Source organism: Cervus canadensis, chromosome 4 (genome assembly GCF_019320065.1).
Source record: "Cervus canadensis isolate Bull #8, Minnesota chromosome 4, ASM1932006v1, whole genome shotgun sequence".
Classification (NCBI taxonomy): Eukaryota; Metazoa; Chordata; class Mammalia; order Artiodactyla; family Cervidae; genus Cervus; species Cervus canadensis.
The window spans coordinates 15,445,925-15,468,334 of NC_057389.1; the positions used below are offsets into that span (position 1 = coordinate 15,445,925).

The 22,410-nt window shown below is 39.9% G+C and overlaps 2 protein-coding genes across 8 annotated transcripts in view; one reads left to right on the plus strand and one right to left on the minus strand.

Annotated features, from left to right (window-relative positions):
- ARSK (arylsulfatase family member K) overlaps positions 1-12,083 on the minus strand; it is a 67,843-nt gene extending 55,760 nt beyond the window's left edge. For 2 of the 3 annotated variants that reach the window (XR_006268906.1, XM_043464621.1), the window contains exons 1-2: positions 11,859-12,083; positions 3,508-3,637 (exon numbers count right to left, since the gene is read on the minus strand). Coding sequence is in view for 2 of the 3 variants with exons in the window: in XM_043464621.1 (XP_043320556.1) it covers positions 3,508-3,637; positions 11,859-11,996 (268 nt within the window). In the remaining variant the exon portion in view is untranslated. The remainder of the gene's footprint in view (positions 1-3,507; positions 3,638-11,858) is intronic. The other variant, XM_043464620.1, reaches the window with a different exon arrangement.
- A 121-nt stretch (positions 12,084-12,204) lies between these two features.
- TTC37 (tetratricopeptide repeat domain 37) overlaps positions 12,205-22,410 on the plus strand; it is a 96,118-nt gene continuing 85,912 nt past the window's right edge. The window contains exons 1-3 of one of the 5 annotated variants that reach the window (XM_043464616.1): positions 12,208-12,321; positions 17,371-17,443; positions 20,853-20,996. The gene's annotated coding sequence lies outside the window, so the exon portion shown is untranslated. Of the gene's footprint in view, positions 12,322-13,751; positions 13,770-17,370; positions 17,444-20,852; positions 20,997-22,410 lie in introns of those variants that run through there. The other 4 variants (XM_043464618.1, XM_043464617.1, XM_043464613.1 and 1 more) reach the window with 4 other exon arrangements.

Consider the following 22,410-nt stretch of genomic DNA (forward strand, 5'->3'; position numbering starts at 1 on the left):
TTTATTAAAAAAGAAACTTAGTTTTATTCCTCTCTTCTGTTGTGCTTTCAGCCTCTACTTCATTTACTTCCACTTTGATCTTTGTTTGTTTTCTTTCTTCCACTACCTTTAGGCTTAGTTTCTTCTTTCTTTACCATCATTTGCTCTGCAGCTATGACCTAGGTCCTGGGGACACAAGTGTTAATAAGGCCCCAGTGTTCGGAGCTTAGCTTTGGTAGTTACTTCATTGTCGCCAGGTTTTTGGGAGGTAGCATTATGGCTGTATATTGCTAGAAGTGTTGTGTGATGCACATAAACCTAATCTGACTGATTCAACTCATGAAAATGTTCTTATTCTCTCTAGAATATGGTATATACCTTAAACTAACATGCCGGGGGCCAACACATGAGACCCTACCCGTGACAAGGCCATGAGGGAGAAAACCTGCCGGGCAAGGCAGATCAGGTTTTCAGGGGTTTCGAAAAGGCCAGCTCACGGGATCCCACCCATGACAAGGTCACGAGGAGAAAGCCTGACAGGCAAGGCAGATCAGGTTTTCAGGGGTTTCGAAAAGCTGCCCCCGGCGCTCACCTTAAAGATATCTGTCTTTCTGATGCCTGCCTCAATAGACTACTCGCTAATTTCTGTGACACAGGCAGAAGGCCTTCCCCGATCTCTTCCCAAATAAGAATAAATTTAGAATGTTAATCAATAAGTTTCCCAGGTGGTGGTATTTTATGAGATTATCCAGGGTGAAAGGAGTGTTTTAATTTAAACTCCTTTGCTGGTATTTTAGTTTGTTTGGCAAACATGGTACTAATATGCATGATTGCTTATAATACCCTAATCATAAAATAACATAAAGAACAGGATCATATAAAGGCCCTAACAGACATAGAGCCCTTCGGGGGGTGAGGAAGCCCTATTAGAAAACACAAGAAAAATTATTCTAAAAGTAGCTACTGGGTTAACATTTGCTTGCTGTGTTTTGCTTGCTGTGTTTTTGCTTTTAATGTGCAAAGGTTGTGTTATAGAAACCATTGTTAATATAAAGATCTAGAGAAATAAGAGCTTAGCCCTAGTGTGGTAACAATGAGATGGTTGTTAATTGTCAGCCAAGAGTGCTAGGCAGAGGCTGCCTCACCAAAGTCACAGAGTCAGTGTGGGGTAAACTTCTTAGATAAATGCAACTGACAACTTCTGCAGAAGGATTAATTTTTGTGTTAACAAGGGTATACTCCTACTCTGTATTGTTGCCCTATGAGACTGCTACCTTTCAGTTAAGGTCACCATAGAAACGGAAAATAGGTTTACATTCACCTGTTAATAGGCCCCAAGGCCAGAAGATAATGTACAAGACCCTCATAAACAAAGAAGTATGCAGAAAACACCCTGGTTTCGTGAAGGACAAGCTGACGTAATGTTAAACTATCTTCCCCTTAGAAATGTACTAACTTAGGGTATAAAAGCCATGGTAAAAAATAAAGCATTGCCAGACTCTGCCAGACTCGGCAGCAACCCCCGTCTGGTCACTCTCTCTCTCTCTCTCTCTCTCTCCCTCGCAGACTTGGCCCTATCAAGGCTGGTCTCACGTGTCTTCTCTCTCGCCGACGCCGTTCATCCCGAGGGTGCCCCCTGGATCCTGCCGAGGCTGGACCCTGGCACTAACACAGTATTTTATGTCAATTATATCTCAGTAGAGCAGGAAAAAAAAAGCCTTTTCCCTTTTCTGTGTACACATGTAGTAGGGTTGAATCCTTTTCTCACTTAACAAAATGCTTTCTTTATGAGAAGTGGAATAGGATATCACCTGACTTTGAATCCTAACACTGCTGGACCTTTGATAAGTTATATAACCTTCCATTATTTTAGTTTTCATCTGCAAAATGGTTATAACAACAATTTCCACTTTGTGAAAATGTGGATAATTATACAAATTAAGACACACAAGGCAGTTAGATTATGGCCAGGCACACAGTAAGAATGCAATACATGTGAGTTTTTATTACGATTATTTCCTTCTCTTTGTTCCAACTGTTCAAAATGTACTTCCTCCAGGAAAAGCAACACCTAACATTTTTGAAATCCTTAAGAGTTCTGTGAGCACTTTTAAAATCCATCATCTCATCTGATGCTAGGAACAACCCTGCGAGGGACACAGCACACACAGCATTCTGTGATTAGGAAACTGAGGGATGCGCCTGACACAGTCCACTGAGGGCTGGAACCTAGTCCTCACCCCACCCTAGTACATCCCTCATTCCACTTGCTCAATAAAGAGCAAAAAACGAACAAAAGTGTTTGTAATGTACCTGGTCCTTCATCATGGAAATGTCATTTATAACACACTTTAGGCTTCTTTTAATCATCAGTGATTATATAATTGACAGTGCTGAACATGTAGTCACAGAAAAGAACTTGTGACTCAAATCACAGAGAATATGATGTCAGGAACTCAACAGACAAAAGAAAATCATTGGGTGCTATTTATGAGTTCCAATGCAAACTGTCATAAAGTGGAAGAGAAAGAAAACTCTATCAGAGAACAGAATTTATAAAAATGTCAATTTCCTCTATTTTTCAGTTAGTCATGATTTAATATCACCAATATTTTGCTATTAAAACTGCCTACTTCTTAAATTACTATAATAAAAGCAAATGGTTAGATTTGGGATAGAAGTGAATTGAGATTGAAGGAAAAAATATCTAATCTGAAATAATACAGAAAAATCCAGGTATATCTGAGAAGTCTTATCTACTTTGTAGCTCAGATGGTAAAGAATCTACCTGCAATACAGGAGACCTGGCTTCGATCCTCAGGTTGGGAAGACCCCCTGGAAAAGGGAACCCACTCCAGTATTCTTCTCTGGAGAATCCCATGGACAGAGGTGCCTGGTGGGCTACAGCCCATGGGGTCACAAAGAGTCGGACACGACTGAATGACTAACACTCCTTCAGTTCAGTTCCTTAGTTTACTTTAAAGTCCTCTCCCAAATACTTATCTCTTACTGAAAAATTTAAACGGAACTTTTCTAGGAAATATAAGCATTTCCGAATTTGCCTGGACAGTCAAGAGATTCTTAGTCACCAGTCATAAGGAAATGAAACAATAACACTTGAACTAAACACTATTTTAGGTGGTAAAATTTCTACTCTTAAAAAAGCCCAATACCCCATGTTGTTGTTTGGTCACAAATTCATGCCTGACTCTTTGCAATCCCATGGAGTGCAGCCCGCCAGGCTCCTCTGTCCCTGTGATTTCCCAGGCAAGAATACTGGAGGGCTTGCCATTTCCTTCTCCAGGGAATCTTCCCAAGCCAGGGAACAAACTTACGCTTTCTGCATTAGGAGGCCAATTCTTTACTGCTGAGCCATCAGGGAGGCCCCCAAACACACCTCACATACATTAAAAATTTTTTATTGGATGCCAAATATGATTTACTATCCTATTTTGGAGTGTAATCTTTTAAAGAGTGAAAACATTTTCAGGGTGGGGCTATTTCCAGTAATATTAAGCATTTTCGTACCTGCGCGTGATGGACAGCAGATTGGAGAGTTCGTGTAGGCATTTAGAAAGGAAGTACCATGTGCTCTCATGAAGTTGATAAAAGGAAGTTTCACTACCTGACTTCCTGGATAAAATGTCAGCCTTCCATCCTGGAATAAAGAAATTTAATTGTTTATGAAGCATTGATTACATCGCAAAAGAAGAAAATAGTTTCCTTTAATTTTAACCATAAAATTCACAAGTAGTTGGGACTTCCCTGGTGGTCCAGAGGCTAAGACTCCACACTCCCAATGCAGAGGGCCCAGGTTTGATCCCTGCTCTGGGAACTAGATCCCACATGCCACAACTAAGAGTTTGCCTGCTGCAACTAAGACCCAGTATAGCCAAATAAATAAATATTTCAAAAAATTCACAAGTAGCAAAAAATTTCAATATGATCCTGCTGCTGCTGCTAAGTTGCTTCAGTCATGTCGGACTCTGTGCGACCCCATAGACGGCAGCCCACCAGGCTCCACCATCCCTGGGATTCTCTAGGCAAGAACACTGGAGTGGGTTGACATTTCCTTCTCCAATGCATGAAAGGGAAAAGTGATAGTGAAGTCGCTCATTCGTGTCCAACTCTTCAAGACCCCATGGACTGCAGCCTACCAGGCTCCTCTGTCCATGGGATTTCCCAGGCAAGCGTGCTGGAGTGGGTTGCCATTGCCTTCTCCCAATATGATCCTAAGAACCTTCAAATGATGAAAACAAGTAGAGAAAGTGTTATCATTCTCTGGCTCATAATAGTGCAAATTCATGTTGTGTGACACTTGGATCCATTTGAATACAGAAAATAAATGAAGGAAATTAAAGGAAAGTTGGATGGACTGACTGAACCAATGTTTGTTGAGTATTTGGTATGTGCCAGGCACTATGAAAGATCTGGAGATACAACGGTGAATAAAAACAGAGTTCCTGGCCTCATGAAGCTTATAGTCTAGTGGGAGGGGCAAAAAACATCAGTTCAGTTCAGTCACTCAGTTGGGTCCGAGAGACTCTTTTGTGACCCCGTGGACTGCAGCACGCCAGGCTTCCCTGTCCATCACCAACTCCCAGAGCTTACTCAAACTCATGTCCACTGAGTCAGTGATACCATCCAACCACCTCATCCTCTGTCGTCCCCTTCTCTTCCTGCCTTCAATCTTCCAGCATCAGGGAAACCAAGAATAAACCAAGAATAATTACAATACCATTACTGTGATATGGCCTTGAAAAAAATCTAAGATACAGAATAATAAAGGAAACCTTCTTGATAAGAGTGAACAGGGAGGGCTTCTCTGGGAAGTGAGAGCTAAAGAATGAGGAGGGTTACCCATTCAAATAAGGTAGAGACACCTCCAGGACTTAAGTGGAGGTAACAACTAGGCAGCTAGAGAAATGAGCTGGAAGACAGGAAGAAATGTTTGGGTTGGAGATACCCATTTTGGAATTGAATTGGGAATTGAAGAACTCTTCTTGGTAAAGAGCAAAAAAGAGAAAAAAGAATGTTCCAGTCCTGGAGTTACATCTATTGTATGTTTTCAATGTAGTTTTGTAAATAAAATACAGTTTAAAAGTGAGCTATCCAAAATATAGGATATTCATAAATCTTTGAGATGTCTGAGATTTCCAAATGGAGATATAAATTAGGGTACAGACAGGAATCTGGAGCTTGGAGAAATCTATCCTAGTGAAACAAGGCTTTAATATATTCATGGCATTGAAAACTGTGAGACAGTGAAATCTTTTAGGGAGAGAGCAAAAAGAGAGGGAAGAAAGAAGCCTTGAGGAGTCCCAGGTAAGAAGAGAAGGCAGAGTGGGAAACTGAGAAAGAATGACTATGGAGGGAGGAAGATATCAGGAAACAGTTTCATGAAAGCTGAGAAAAGACAGTGTGTCGAGAGAGAGGGAAGAGCTGTGTTCAGAAGGTGTGTAAATAAGGGCAGAAAATGCACATTGGAATTGGTGGCTGGTGACGTTGACAGGAGCACTTCCAATGGAGCTGTAAGAATGGACACCTAAAACAGAAAGGGAAGAGAGAATGGGAGGTGAGATGACAGGTGAAGAAACCACTTCTAAGTAGTTTTTTTGCAAAGGAAAGCAAAAAAAAAAGGATGGATGTTAGCTAATAGAGGGTTAGATACAGGAGAAATGTGGGATTAAGGTCATTTTTTTAAAAGATGGGGAAAGTTAGAGCATGCTTATATGTTGAAATAAATACCACTTCTAGCAGAAGTAATCACTGAATACTAAGCAAGTAACTCCTGATTTCCTGAATGATGAGCTATGGAGCCCAAGACAAAAGTGCACACTCTACCCTTGTAAAAATTTCACTAAATCCATAAATTCAAATTCTCGGAAACTTATCTTGATAAAACCCAAATGCCTACAGTTCTTATTCCTCAAATCTTTTGGACATGGGGGATAATAACCATTTGTGGCCACTGGCCGGATTCTGGACAACCCAGCCACCCAGGTTCATCCTTTCGGAGGGGTGGAGCAGGAGGTCTGGTAGCAGAAGCACTGGGATGCCATACAATTCAGACAGTGAGGCTTGGACTCCAAGTCCTGCAGACTAGTTTCAGTTGGGTGTAACAACCCCTGCAAATGGCTACAGTAGCGTGTCTGTAACTCAAGTTAGCAGTTTCTTGACTCATTTCCATGGAAAGCAAGCTAGAAAGCAGGTATCTTTAAAGAGCAGAACAGCAAGGATGGCAAATGGGGGAGGGGATAACTACCTCACTTCAGGAGGTTTCTAACACAGCATATGTAAAAGGTGGTCCCTGTAAAGTTTACTACCTACGATATAAAGGCACTCAATAAATATTCAGTGAGCTAAATGAAACAAGTCTTTAATTCAGAGTTGTATAATTTACAAAAGACAAATTCAATATGTTCAAAGTTCAACACTGTGTTTTTGCAAAACTTAATATACCTGGATTATGTGCATCAATGAAAAGATTTATATTTGACTAGGTTCTGAGAAAATATTTAAATTATGCTACACATATTCTCAATGTCAAAAGCATACTAATACTTTAAATGAAGAACAAAACTATATTATTAGAGAAAATATTGAACATTTCTAGAAGTTTTGGCTTTTTAACTTCATGTAGTTTTTACACACTAGCAAATACTTTAAAAAATAGGCTAAAGTGGTACCACTGCTCATGGTATGGATGGGAGGTGGTTCATAGCAATTCATTCTGAACTGAAAAGGATCTTAACATGGTTAGCTGATAAAAACCACAGAGCAAGTAAGTTTTCCATAGTGTGGTACTGTAGTTCACAATGGATAATCAGTCATAGGTCTAAGTACAGTTCTAGCACACTTAGTTGGGAGAGACAATCTTACAGAACAGCTTTCAGAATAACTTTCATAATTTAATATTAGCCTATTTTAGTTTTCTTAAGGTCATTCCTACAGTTCAAACAAGTAGAGTACTCTAAAACTGGGCATTTAAAAAAGAAAAAGAGACCCGCTAATTGGCTTTCTGAGCACTGAAGAACTGATGCTTTTGAACTGTGGTGTTGGAGAAGACTCTTGAGTCCCTTGGACTGCAAGGAGATCCAACCAGTCCATCCTAAAGGAAATCAGTCCTGAGTGTTCATTGGAAGGACTGATGCTGAAGCTGAAACTCCAATACTGTGGCCACTTGATGCGAAGAACTGACTCATTGGAAAAGACTCTGATGCTGGGAAAGACTAAAGGCAGGAGGAGAAGGGGACAACAGAGGATGAGACAGTTGGATGGCATCACTGACTCGATGGACATGAGTTTGGGAAAGCTCCAGGAGTTGGTGATGGACAGGGAGGCCTGGTGTGCTGCAGTCCATGGGGTCACAAAGAGTAGGACACAACCGAGGACTGGACTGAACTGAATTGGCTTTCTGCATAAAAGTGCCAGAAATGATATTCATTACCTTTTGCCTTAGGTTTTGAATTCTGCTATTATTCTTGACTCTCCTGGGAGGCAGGCATTTCCCCTCCTTGGGATGGATAAGCTTTTTGGTAGATATAATTTTGTGATCTGGATTGCTCCTTTTAGAGTCATGACTTGGTTCAGTTCAGTTGCTCAGTCGTGTCCGACTCTTTGCGACCCCATGGACTGCAGCACACCAAGCTTCCCTGTCCATCACCAACTCCTGGAGCTTGCCCAAACTCATGTCCATCGAGTCGGTGATGCCATCCAACCAGCTCATCCTCTGTCATCCCCTTCTCCTCCTGCCCTCAATCTTTTCCAGCATCAGGGTCTTTTCCAATGAGTCAGTTCTTCGCATCAGGTGGTCAAAGTATTGGAGCTCCAGCTCCAGCATCAGTCCTTCTAATGAATATTCATGACTTGGTATGCAACTCCTTATCATTTTGGGCCAGGGAAAACCAGTGAAGTTTAGATTTCAAGACATCATTCTAATGAAAGAATATAATAGTAATCTTAACTGTGATGCATTATCAATCAAGACTGTTTAGAGCATTCTTTTCAGATCCATTCATCAGACTGAATGAGAATCTCACTAGGCTCTGCTATCCAGTTCTGTGCCTACCTCCCACTCCTGAAACCTCATGAAAACTACAAAGAGCATGGGTGCAGGGGTGAAGGAGGGAGGCAGAGAGGATGCTTACGCCCTCACACCTTTAAGACTCAGGCTGAGTTGCCTATTTTCTCTATTAAAAAATGGGTTTATTAAGATATAATTCACACATCATACAACTAATCCATTTAATTTATACAATTCAGTGGTTTTTTAGTATATTTAGAGAATTGTTCAAGCATCATCACAATCAATTTTAGAACATTCTCATCATGTCCAAAAGAAACCTACTATTCCTTAACTGTCACCCGCTAATCCTCCTGTTCTCCCAAATCTAGGTAATTGTTGGTCTGTCTCTACTGTCTCTGTAGATTTGCTTTCTTTGGCCAAATGGAATCATACAATATGTCGTCCCTTCTGAGTAGCTTCTTTCACTTAGCGTAATGACTTTTAGGTTTATCCACGTTGCAGCATGTATCAATACTGCATTTCTTTTTTATTGTTGAGTATTATTACTAAATTTTATTTGCCCATTTATCATCTGGTGTATACGTGGGTTGCTTTCACTTTTTGGAAGTATTAATATCTATGTACAAGTTTTTGTGTGGACATATGTTTTTATTTCTCTTGGATATATACCTTGAAGTGGAATTGCTGGATCAATGTTCAACTCATGTTTAACATTTTTGGAATTGCTAGATTGTTTTCAAAACTGGCTGCACCATTTTACATTCCCGCCAGTAGCATATGAAGGTTGCATTTCTCTCATATTCTCATGGCTCTAGCGTGCCTCTGATTAGAGTCATCTTTGTGGGTGTGAACTGGTGTCTCATTGTGGTTTTGATTTGCATTTCTGTAATGATTAACAATGTTGAGTATCTTTTCATATGCGTATTGGCTATTTGCATATTTTCTTTGGAGAACTGTCTATTCAGAACTTTTGCCCATTTTTAAATTGCCTAAGGGTTTGCCAGGTGGTGCTTGTGGTAAAGAACCGGCCTGCCAATGCAGGAGACATAAGAGATGTGGGTTCTATTGCTGGGTCAGGAAGATCCCCTGGAGCAGGAAATGGCAACCCACTGCCTGGAGAATCCTATGGACAGAGAAGCCTGGCAGGCTACAGTCCATGGGGTCACAAACAGTCAGACATGACTGAAGCGACATAGTACGCATGCAAATTGTCTAATCCAAAGTCACAGATTTGCACCCATGTTTTCTTCTAAGGGCTTAATAGTTTTAGGTTTTAATTTATCAGTTCACTTTGAGTTACTTTTTAAAAATGGTGTGAGACATTTGCATGTGAATAATCAGTTTTTCCAGCATTATCTGTTGAAAACACTATTCTTTCCCTTATAAATGGTCTTTGCACCTTTACTGAAAAATCAAATGAGAGTTTGAGAGTTTATTTCTCTATGTTCAATTCTATTCCATTAATTTATATGTCTATCTTTATACCGGTGACACACTATCTTGATGACTATAGTTTTGAAGATAAGGTAAGTTTTGGAGTTAGAAAGTTTAAGTCCTCAAATTTTGTTCTTCTTTTACAAGACTGCCTTGGGTATTCGGGGTCCCCTGAATTTCCATGCGAATTTCAGGATTTTTTTTCTTTCTGCAAAAATGTCTTAGGGATTTCTGCAGAGATTGCATAGAATTTGTAGATCGATTTGATAATTATTACTATATTAACAATATTAAATCTGATTGCATAAACATAAGATGTTTACCTAGGTGCTCATTAATTTCTTTCAACAATGTTTATAGTTTTTCAGAGTATAAGAATTGAACTTCTTTGGTTATATTTAATCCTAAGTATTTTATATTTTGGATGCTATTTTAAATAGAATTATTTTAATTTTATTTTTAGCTTGTTCATCAATCAAGGCTATAAAAATACAATTGACTTTTATATACTGATCTTATATCCTATAGCCTTGTAGACTAACTTATTAGTTCTAAAAGTTTTGTAGTAGATTCCCTGGGATTTTCTTTATACAAGGTTATATGTTATCCGCAAATAGAGACATTTTTCCTTTCCAATCTAGATGACTTCTATTTCATTTTCTTGTCTAATTCCCTTCCTAGAAAACCGCCAGCTTAACTGTTGAATAAACACGGTGAGAACAGATAGCCTTGTCTTGTTATTGGTCTTTGTGAGAAAACATTCAGTCTTTTATAGTTAACTATGACATTAACTGTGGATTTTCTGCAGATGTTCTTAATCAGGTTGAAAAAATTCTATTTCTACTTGATTGAGTGCTTTTATCATGAAGGGTTACTGAATTCTGTCAGATGCTCTTTCTGTGTCTATTGAAACGATCACGTGTTTTTTTGTCCTTTACTCAGTTAACATTTACTAGGTAGCACACTGGTCTATTACATTGACTAGTTTCCAGACGTTAAACCCACCTTACATTTCAGGGATAAATCACATTTATTCATGGTGTATAACCCTTTCTATATATTGCTGAATTTGACTTGCTAGTATTTTCAGGACTTTTTCTTCTATACTCTTAAGAGATACTAATCTGCATCAAAATTTACATACACACATACAGAAAAATCTATGTGTTTATACTATACCAAAAACAAACAAACAAACAAACCCCAAATATGTCAGTCATCTTCGGAAGTTTCTAGCAATTGTGTGACACACCATGCAGATTCCCTTTTAGAGTGAAAGATTGCCTCTGCTGACGATAGTTGTCTTGCTCCAAATGGTGCCCCATTCTGGGTGCATTCCACAGATAATGGCCATCCAATATGAAGGCAGAAAGACCTGGTCTCCTCCCCCAAACTGGAAACAGCTCTGAAGCATCATACTAGTTTGAGAACTACGCACAAGATCAGCTGAGGCCTCCGCTGGGACAGTGACAACAGTCAGTTCTCTTTTTGCACAATCCTGCTTCCTTCCTTTCCCTTTAATCTCAAGAGCACTGAAAATAAACTCTTTCTTGTTACTCTCCAAGATTGCCTGTTAGGATCCTAAGTTTAGATAATCATAAAGATTACGTTAAGTAATAAATTCTCAATAAATTTTCGGGGTATATCCAGATTATGTAACTTTAATCATCCTGGGTGATTTTATGAGGAAGGCAATACAAGGTAATGATTAAAAGGGCTCTTTGCTGCCAGACATGCTTAATACCAACAATCTCCATGACCACAGTGATACCCTGTCATAATAAACAATATTATAGTTAGCAAACAAACATTTGTCCAAGCAGTAGTTTTAATACCATGGATAATACTAAAACTATCAAGGTAATGTTAATATTTGTATTCTTTTTAGTTGATGGTTTGGGAAAGTTACAGAAACTGTTTAAGTTTGGGATTAACAACAGCAACACCACATAGACGCATACAGTTTATCCGGAATATGGGAGAATGGGTCAAATTATGTCAACTAATGAATATAAATCAGCACTAACAGGATTATCAGACAACTGGGTAATAAAAGTACATTGATCACTGTAAAGCTAACAGGCTTTTACGTTGATGCAGAATGTTATTTTTCCCCACAACTGAATCAAGCGGAGATATGGACTGAAAGTTTATTAGTAATTTAATGGGCTAGCAAAGAAAAAAAAAATTTTGCTAAGATGCGAATCGGAGTGCATCGTACTAAAGCATGCTTTTATATGTGTTTCATGCATGTCTATGTGGTGCACGGAGGTCAGTACGGGGCGTCAAGGTAAAATGCATTTTTGCTTTGCATCAGGACAAAACATGTTTAAAAGTTTCAGATTCTGCTCCCCGAAGCCTGCAGGCATCGCGGCTGTGCAGCAGGGCGCCCCCTCCCGTGCCTTTCCATACTTACGAAGGAGTCGCTGACGACTAGCACCACGTTAGGAGGATCCGGCCAAGCCTGAACTGCTCCCCGCCTCTGCCCACCGGCCCCGGGAGCTGGTGCTGCCAGCGCCGAGGCTGCAACCACCGACACCCACAGCAGCAGCATCTCCGCTTACTGGGAGCCTGGCCTCCGGGCGCTGAGCCCCCCCTCCCCCTCCCTCTCCCTCTAGGAAGTTCCTCGGGAGAAGAGGAGGGCGGGGATTGCTTTCACCCACAGAACTACAACTCCCATGAGGCTCGAGACAAGCGCATGCGCACAGGAGGAGCGCCCGTCTCTCAGGTCTCGTTAAGACCTTTTAATCAAATACCGAGCGAACTAAACCTCCCCCCAAGCCGCTTCAAGTCACGTGATCGATGCCTGGGTGAGAAATGCGCATGCGCCCTGCCTTGAGCTTGGGCGTTTTGTAGTAGAGGAGCATCTCCTTCCCCAGGTGGGTTTTTTGGGGGGGGCTTGCTGTCTCTTTTTGCAGAAGTTGAAGTCGGTTGGCCTGTGGAATTGTCACCTAGAGCGAGGAAGGATAGGGTGCCGGGGGCTGCCGGTTTGGCGCCGGGCGAGCCTGGCCGAGTGTCAGGCGGGACCGGGAGACGGTGAGGTGGCAGCCCGTCTGTCACTGAAGCTGAACCGGGCGGTTCCTTATGGGGCGTCTGTCTGTCTGGACCGCCTCACGCGGGATGCGGGTACCGTGAGGCGCCTCGAACACCTTCCCCCGAAGAGCATTTCCAACCTGACTTGTCCTGTTCCCCGCTTTTCCCGTGCAGTGAGGAGCTCCGGAGGGGTGCGGGTTGCGGCCTAGTAAGACAAGTTTCATCTTTTGGGGTGAGGATGAGCTTAGGTGCCCTTTGCCTCCAGAGTGCGAAGGAAAGAAGACCTGGACGGGCCCTCGGAGGAGCAAAGGCTGGGCTGTGTGGCTTGTTCGAATAACCGACAGAGGTTCAGAATACCATTGTTCCGCTGCCGTGGTTTTTAAGAGATCTCTGGTTCTCTTGACTGTTGAACTCCTTTGGAGAAATCTGGGGGGTGGGGTGTGGGGGAAGCAGATTTCTGGTCCCAGAGCCAAGTTCCTGATGTGGTTATTATAGTTTCAGGTGTATAATTTGTGCATCACCTTAGTCGCTTTAATCTTTTGATACGAAAAAGGAAGAGTTGTAGTATTTTTTTCTGTGAAATAAACTTTTCATACTAATATCGGACAGTGCCTTTTGCAGAAAATAATTACAAAAAGAGACAGACTTTTACTTATTTAATACAGTGCACTTATTATGTGCTGAGCGTTATACGAAGCATTTATCCAGCACCTGTTGTGTGCCAAGTCCTTTTACGTGGAGTATTTTCTGTTATCCCCACTTTCATTGTTCTTCAGATGGGAAAGCTGAGACTTGGACAAGTTGAATGACTTGCCCAAGGTTACAGAGGGAACAACAGTCTGAGTAGGACTTGAATTTGAGTAGTGTGTCCTGGCTCATCGAGTTGCTGTCTCTAATTAACTGTAGGATGTTAGGACATTCTGATGAATTTAATCTATGTTAGTTAGTGAAGCAGCGCTGTTAGGCAGCATACTAAACATCTGTGGGAGCAGACAGATACAGAAACAATAGTCCCAGACCATAAAGAACTTACACCCTAGGGAAAAACTGGAATAATGGTACAGCGTGAGAGGTAATACACATAGGCTCCCTCACAAACAGGATCTGTTTCAAATATTCGTTTTGAGTTAATTCGGAGTATAGAATACATTTTGTTAGAGAAACAATGTTGACTGACATTTAAAGTCATTAAAAATATATTTAACTTTATCGGTGGGATAGTATTGATTTTGTGAACTCTTCACTCTCTGTGGCCTTGTTTTCTCAGGACGTGCATTCAGAGTTGCTGGTCAGGGTGAGTGAATCACATCGTTTTCTTCCTGGCTCTCCTATTGGCAGTGTTAGTGGGAGCAGGTGCTGTGGTGGTTTGGAGCAAGATGGATATTTTAGGGCCCCAGATGTATAGCTCTGGAAGACTCTTAAGAGGCTTCTCATCTTCCTTCTCCTCTGACATTCGGTTTGTTCCACAGTATCCCTACCAAGTGGATTGTGCAGTCTGTGCCTTTTCATCTCCAGTGATGGGAAACACTTCTTTGAAGAGCCCATTCCATATTTTTATTGGTCTGATTATTAAAAGCTCGTGTTTTGAGCTGAAGTCAGTCTGTGTATGCTTTTGACCATTCATTAGTCCAGTTATCTTCACTTTTACATGAGTAATCGCTCCTTTTCAGCGACCCTTTTCACCTTCCCCTCCAGGTTTCCCGCCCCCCAAGCCCCCAGGCCTTCCTGGTTTCTTTGGGTAATTATCTTGTAATTTCAGTTTGTTTGTTTTTTGAACACTCTATTCTGGACATAAAGCATATTTGCTAGCCAGGAACTTACCATGTCAGAAAAGGTACTCTTGAGCGGTGTGTGTACACCTCTCTGTGTACACACCTCTCTGTGTATCCCTGTGTGTATTTGCTGTGTTGCACTGAGGGAAGGGCTCCATTATGTGTATGTTTAAGTCATCAGTTAAAGATACCTGTGTTAGGGTTAATTGCTTTAGTGAAATACTTAACTTTCAGTTCAAAAAATTCTTCACTTTAAAGTCTGGATGTAAGTTTTGGTTCTTTATAGTCTTCTGGTGTCCAAAATACCAACAGCACTATATTCTGCCCTAAGAAGAGGAAGCTAAGTGTGCAGTTAGTGACTGCGTGGAATAAATTCAGTCTTCACCTGCTGTGATTCTGTGACTATTTATTGAATATCTGAAGTGTACCAGAAATAAAAGGGAGAATAGGAAAGTCTTTGTTCTTAAGAAACTTCTACTCTAGTTGTGGGAAGTAAACACACACACCCCTGTAAATTTAATAGCTATGTAAAAGATGTCAAAAAGTACAGCTAGCTGCCGAACAAAGCTCCGAACCGGAAAATCCCAAATGGTGCTTTGGAGCATGCTGGTGTGTTTCACAATGTTAATTGCTGTTCATTGAAATAAATGTTCCATAGTAATATAAGTTTCAGAGTTGCTAGGTTAAACTATATTTGGATCTCTACTGTAGAACTTCTCAGAGCCTTTAAAATCCACTGTGACTTAAAAAAAATGATATATAGTTTGCAGTATTCACCAAATTGCTAGATATGGTAACACCTTTAAGCATGTTAATGTTCCAAATATATTTGTGAAAATGTTAGTCTAGACAGTAAGTGTTAGAAGTTCAGACCTGTGTGAGATTTGTCTGAGGAGACTTTATGCTTGTGAGATTTGTCTGAGGAGACTTTATGCTTGACACTTGAATTTGGCCTTGAATTACACGTAGCATTTGCGTAGACAGAAGCAAATGTGAACAGGCTGAATGGGAGAAGAAAAGACAGAGATGTGAAAAACGTTGGGGAATGGTGGAAAAAGTAAATGTGAGGTAATACTGAAAAGGGGATTCTTCCTTTCTCACTTTAGCTAATTGAAAATCACTGCATTTTGAACGTAGGGAAACTGAAAACAAAATGTAGTTGAATAGGGTTTGAAAGCTCAAAGGTCATAATACTTGATAGATGTTGGATACATGAGGAACTCCAAAAATACATTACCTTTTTATAGGGATTTTTTGACCTGAGAGACAGGATACATTTGTTTAGAACATGCATGCTCATGTCTGACTCTTTGCAACCCCATGGACTGCAGCCTGCCAGGCTCCTCTGTCCATGGAATTTTCCAGGCAAGATACTGGAGCGGGTTGCGGTTTTCTCCCCCAGAACATAAAGCATCTGTTAAGTTGTAACTAATTTGAAGAGGATGCTTGTGTTTGATGGTAGCCATTTTTTGAGGAACATAGACAAGAAGGTTACTTCTTGAGGGATCAAGGAAGGTTAGGATTGGGGGTTTTGAATGTGTCTAAAAGGTATATAATAACCACTGTTGAGTTAGGAATGGGAAAAAAGTGGTGAAGTTGATTGAGAGAGTGGTAGGGGATAAGGCCTGCAGAACTAGCAGATGCTGTATTCTGCTACTCCATCTATGTACATATCAGGTAAGTGATGTTGTCCTCACTTTACCAATGAGGAAATAGACTTGGAGGTGAAGTAAGGTGCCCAGGATCTGTGGAGACTTGAATCCAGATCCTTCTTTGTTGACTTGGTGGGTCGATATGGCAGAATGAAGGGGCTGACAAAATCTCGGATATTTTCTGAGAACAGAGTTGGAATGACTGAGTAAATCAATAAAATCAAGTTGAGTGAGGAGGGTTATCATTTGTAGACCCACTCTAGTGTTCTTGCCTGGAGAATCCCAGGGACGGGGGAGCCTGGTGGGCTGCCGTCTATGGGGTTGCACAGAGTCGGACACGACTGAAGCGACTTAGCAGCAGCAGCAGGGGCTTAAGGAAGTTAGTTACATGGAGAGTCAGGTTTTAACATTTATTTTACCTCCCCGCTTCTTGTTTAACTTTTATTTTACTTTCCTAAACGTTGTGAGGATCACAATACTTTCTTTTCTTACCAGTAAGACCCTCTTCTGTGGAACTAACCCTTCTATTTAAAATAATAGGTTTATCACTAGTGCATGGTTTAGCAAACTTACTATTTGTTTTTCATCTCCACCTGCTTCACCTAAGTTTTGTTCGTTTCCTAGTTCTAAAGAGGCTTTTTTTTTTTTTTTTTCTTTATTCCATTTTTCAAAACCACCTCTATTCTTGCCAGGAAGCATTCTGGATTAATTTTGTTTGACAGAATCCATTCCAGAGATAGTATCAAAAGATACTTAGAGTTTGTAGTCATGTAGAATTTGTGTTAGTATTTCAGATGGCTAGTTAGATGGATTGTTAATACCTAAAAAAAGTTTGGTCTGTTTAGTTAAATTTACAAACTAGTTGCCTGATGTGGGCAGCTTTTTTTTCATATTTAAAATTCTTTATGTGGCTTAGAACAAGATTCACTTCAGTGTAATTAGGCTGCAAATTGGGAGTAAGTAAGTGCCTTTAATGGAGGAGGAAATGGCAACCACTCCAGTGTCCTGGCCTGGAGAATCTCATGGACAGAGGAGCCTGGTGGGCTGCAGTCCATGGGGTTGCAAAGAGTCAGACATGACCGAGTGACTAACACACACACACAAGTGCCCTTAATTGTTCTAGATTTAAAACAAAGTGTAGACGTAGATAATATTCTCTTCTGGCTGAGTTTTTTACATTGAAGTCAGTGTATTTTGAGTTTCTGTATTTTTTTCCAAATATGATTGCTTATGGAAGTTTGTTTTGGCACCTTACTGGTGACACAGTTTAGATGACCAGAAATTTGGAGATTGTAATTGGTGTCTTTTTAGGAAAGAAAGAAATTGGAAAATTGTACATAATTCTCATGTTTTAAATGATAAATTATGAAAATTTAATGTGAATCTGATGTGTCAAAAAATTCAACATGTTGTGGGTGGTGTATGTCATCTTTTTTATGTGCCTAACTGTCTTATGTTTTATTTAATCTAGATGGATAAACATTTAAGGAGCAATCTGAAACTCAGTTTACAAAGAAGATAGAGGTAGTGATAATAGGTAAAAGGTAAGTGTCTAGAATGCTAAATCATAGGTAGTTGTACTCTACTTTTGCTTAATGATTGATACTACAAATTCTTTTGAGAAGGAAGATTAAGTGGTGCAGGTTATTATCCCAGATTATAGGTCATCACAAAGCACCTTTTGACTTTTGTAGTTAGATTTAAAGGTATCATTTATTTTTGCTTTCTGTAATTAACTTCCATTGTTGTTAATTGTTACTGTTTTCTCTTCTTATTTTTGCTTTGTGGAATGTTTGTATCTGGCACAGCTGAATGTGGCTTCAATTTCCATGCTTTAACTGGGGTGTGTAGGACATGTCAGTTCATCTACCTGTCATCTAAATGTTAGTTTTGAGGTATTTCATTGTCTTTTGGCATGGTTGTCACTATGTAGCTTTTTATTAGGTGCAATTGTTGCTTTTTATGCTTGATATGTTGAATCAAAACCCTTTTAGTGGTAGTAAAAAAAAAACCCTTCATTGAGTGAGAATGTGCTAAATAAACACTTTTCTTATCATTGAGATTGAGGATAAAAAATGGGAGGAGAGGTATAAGGATAAAGTTTGTGGGGCTATGGACAAATATTAAAGACACTTGTAAAAGGGCTGGGGTTTTCTTTGAAGTGTTGGAAATGCTTGGAATAGAGGGAAGTATCCCAAACAGAGGAATATGAGGTTATGTAGAATCCTTGTGAGTAGTAGGTTTTTACTCTGTGAAATGGGTAGATGATTAGTGCTGTATAAAGCTTTGTGAAGAAAATAAGTGAATGAGCCTCTTTGTTCTTCATAACACTTCCTAAAAAAGAGGAAGACATTTTCAGGGCTAGAAAGAGGGCTAGAAAGGCAGATTATTTTGTCTTTCAGAAAAATACAATCTCCTGAAACTAATATTTATTTTTATATATGCACTATATTTTAGGTGAAGAGAGAAGGTGTTAGTGCTAGCTTGTTATGCTAAATGCCAAATCGAATGAACAAGGGATAGGAGGAGAACAGAGGATTCCACTGCAACAAGTTTGTTGTTCAGTCAGTTGTGCCCAACACTTTGTGACCCCATGGACTGCAGCACACCAGGCTTCCCGATCCTTCACTGTCTCCCAGAATTTGCACAGACTCATGTCCTTTGAGTCGATGATGCCATCCAACCATCTCATCCTCTGTCGCCCTCTTCTCCTTTTGCCCTCAGTCTTTCCCAGCATCAGGGTCTTTTCCAGTGAGTCAGCGTTTCGCATCAGGTGGCCAATGTATTGGAGCTTCAACTTCAGCATCAGTCCTTCCAGTGAATATTCAGGATTGATTTCCTTTAGGATTGACTAATTTGATCTCCTTGCTGTCCAAGAGTCTTCTCCAACACCATAATTTGAAAGCATCAGTTCTTCTGTGCTCAGCCTTCTTTATGGTCCAACTCTCACATCCATACAGGACTATTGGGAAAAACCATAGCTTTGACTATATGGACCTTTGTCGGCGAAGTGATGTCTGTGCTTTTTAATACACTGTCTAGATTCATCATAGCTTTTCTTCCAAGGACCAGGAGTCTTAATTTCATGGCTGCAGTCACTGTCCATAGTGATTTTGGAGCTCAAGAAGATAAAGTCTGACACTGTCTCCATTGTTGCCTCTTCATTTGCCATGAAGTGATGGGACCAGATGCCATGATCTTTGTTTTCTGAATGTTGAGTTTTAAGCCAGCTTTTTCACTCTCCTCTTTTACCTTCATCAATAGGCTCTTTAGTCTTCTTCACTTTCTGCCATAAGGGTGGTGGTATCTGCATATCTGAGGTTATTGATATTTCTCCTGGCAATCTTGATTCAAACTTGAGCTTCATCCAGCCTGGCATTTCGCATGATGTACTTTGCACATAAGTTCAATAAGCAGATTGACATACAGCCCTGATGTACTCCTTTGCCAGTTTGGAGCCAGTTCATTGTTGCATGTCCAGTTGTAACTGATGCTTCTTGACCTGCCTACAGGTTTTTCAGGAGACAGGTAAGGTGGTCTGGTATTCCTATCTCTTTCAGAATTTTCCATTGTTTGTTGTGATCCACACAGTCAAAGGATTTAGTGTAGTCAGTGAAGCCGAGGTAGATGTTTTTCTGGAATTTCCTTTTTTTTTCTATAATCCAACAGATGTTGGCAATTTGATCTGTTTTCTCTGCCTTTTCTAAATCCAGCTTGTACATCTGGAAGTTCACGGTTCACATACTGTTGAAGCCTGGCTTGGAGAATTTTGAGCATTACTTTGCTAGCATGTGAGATGAGTGCAATTGTGTGGTAGTTTGAACATTCTTTGGCATTGCCCTTCTTTGGGATTGGAATGAAAAGTGACCTTTTCCAGTCCCGTGGCCACTGCTGAATTTTCCAAATTTGCTGGCATATTGAGGGCAGCGCTTTCACAGCATCATCTTTCTAGGATTTGAAGTAGCTCAACTAGAGTTCCATCACGTCCACTAGCTTTGTTCGTGGTAATGCTTCCTAAGGCCCACTTGACTTCACACTCCAGGATGTCTGGCTCTAGGTGAGTGATCACACTATCATGGTTATCTGGGTTCAAGACCTTTTTTGTACAGCAAGAGTAGACGTCGTTACCTGTGGAGACTTGTCAGGCTATAGAAGGGTATTGAACATTCGAATTGGCAACCAAGAAAAGAATAGAATTTGTCTCATGTGGTTTTTAAAAATAACCCACTTCGAGGCATTTGACAGCTCCATGTTGGCTCCTCCATTTAAGTCTAGATTTGTCTCGTTTTCAAAGTCTTATGTAAACTGGTGGTCTACCTACCCAGCCTAACTTTCTTCTGTTCTTCAGCAAGTCCTTCCTCTTCCATTCAGCCTGGCTTCCTTATTGTTTCCTGCACGTTCCACACTCACTCCCATCTCTCCGACTTCGCTAACGCAATGCGTCTGGCTGGAGTAAGTGTCCTTCTTCCCTCCATTCTCAGATCCTTTCTCTACCTCGTAGCTGTTGATTACTTCACATCACACTTCTGCCTTCTACACTCGTACTTGCACTCATTAGCCTTAGTTTAGAATTTGATTCCTCAATGACTCACATGCCTTAGGTCTCTCTCTAGATGGAGATTACTTTCTTCAGAGCAGAGGCCTTCCTTTCTATGTCTTCTGTCAAATGCAGCGTATAGCTTGGGAGCTGCGCGTTGGGTCGGTGCTGACTGGGTCTGCTTTGTTCAGATGTGCTTCTACGTGTATGTTGGGTGAGAGAAAAGATGGTGGTCTTTGTCCTGGGCAAGTTGCATTCTTCTGTTTGCTTTTGCTTGGTCTTATCTTGGAACTGTTTTTGTTCTTTTTAAACTTGGGTATCTCTTGGTTTTTTTCTTCTTGGGTGTCGCTGTATCCCTTTCTGTTGGTCCAGATTAGCTGTCATCATCACTGTCATTCTCTTCGTTCGGTCTGCAGGTTTATCTACCAGAGATAACTTTGGCGTGAGAAATACAATGTAGCATCAGCATAGAGACTTGGTTGCTTCAAGCAAGATTTGCAGATTGTATAAAAATCCTTCTGATGTTTTACATCTGTAAATTTATGCCGATATAATTTCAGGTAATAGAGCAGCATCCAAAATAAGAGCATATGAAATATGTTGCTCTAATTGTCTAATTATTGTAACTACACAAAAAGCCCCTTTTCTGTCTATTTAGGGAATCTCATTTTGGCTGTAGATAAATTGATATTTTAACATTTTAATTTTTGTATTATTTAATCTAAAATTCAAAAGACATTTCTTTTTTTAAATTCTTTTTTTTTTAATTCTCTGGCTTCTTAAATTTCTTTCATCTTATGCTTGTGCCCCAGCCTGTTTGGACGTAAGGACTGTCAGCTGCCCTGTCAGTGAACCATCTTCTTGGTTCGTTTTGCTACCTTGAGCATCAGCGATCTATAATGACCTAATATGTACATAGCTTTGTTTTATGTTCTTGAGGTTAGAGTTCAATGGAGTTGGCAAAAAAAAACTACAAATGTTTCTTTTTTCAAGATTGAGTTGTGATTGAATTTGACTGGTTTACTGGTAAATGGAATAAATTGTGACATCTTAAGATATGTTAGTTTATTTAAGATTACACTAATATATCTTCAGTGACTCTTTTGTCTACAAATTGAAATATCTATGGCTGCAATTAGTATACAGTCTTCTTGAATATTCCTTGCCTTCATTTAAGTATAAACATTATGTTTACCTCTCTTCAAAGAATACTGTATTACAAGGGATACTATACTACTGTCATCCTAAAGAAATCCTTACTGTGAAAAAAGTTAAAATCCTGATTTATGTTTTATAGAAATTAACATCAAAACAGAATGCTTTCTTCAACTTACATCATAGTTACTGAAATTTATTTGTGTTAATGTTTTTACTCTGTGACTTGGCTTTATTTTAGTACTTGCTTTGTGTAGATTTCTGTTGAGACTGGTGTGTGTTTTGGGTCCTGGCCCATAAGATCATCTGTGTTTTAGCCTACTATATGGAGAATGCAGAATTATATAATTCAAATACAGTGCAATTTCAGCAAATATTTGTTAATATACACAGTTTGTCAGATACTAAGTATTGAGGATATTGCAGTTAAACAACAACAACAACCCAACAACAACAGACTAAAATTCCCTGCCTACATGGAGCTTATATTGTGATGGGGTTGGGAAACATAATAAATAAGTATATAATATATTAGATGGTGATAAGTGCTTTGAAGAAAAGTAAATGCAGTATTAAAGAAAAAGGGAATTTTGAGTGGTTGGGAGTTGGAAGAAGGAAGTGTTAAAATTTTAAATAGTGTGGCCAAGGAAGGTTTCATTGAGGAAGTGACATTTGAGTAAAAATCTGAAGAGATGATCTGACTTTCTGTTTTTTCAACATAAAATATGTTTATTTTAACGGGAAAGAATGTTCCATGTGGAAGGAATTACACGTGCCTTTTTCAGAGGTTCAGTTTCTTCAATTTGTTGGAACTGTTAC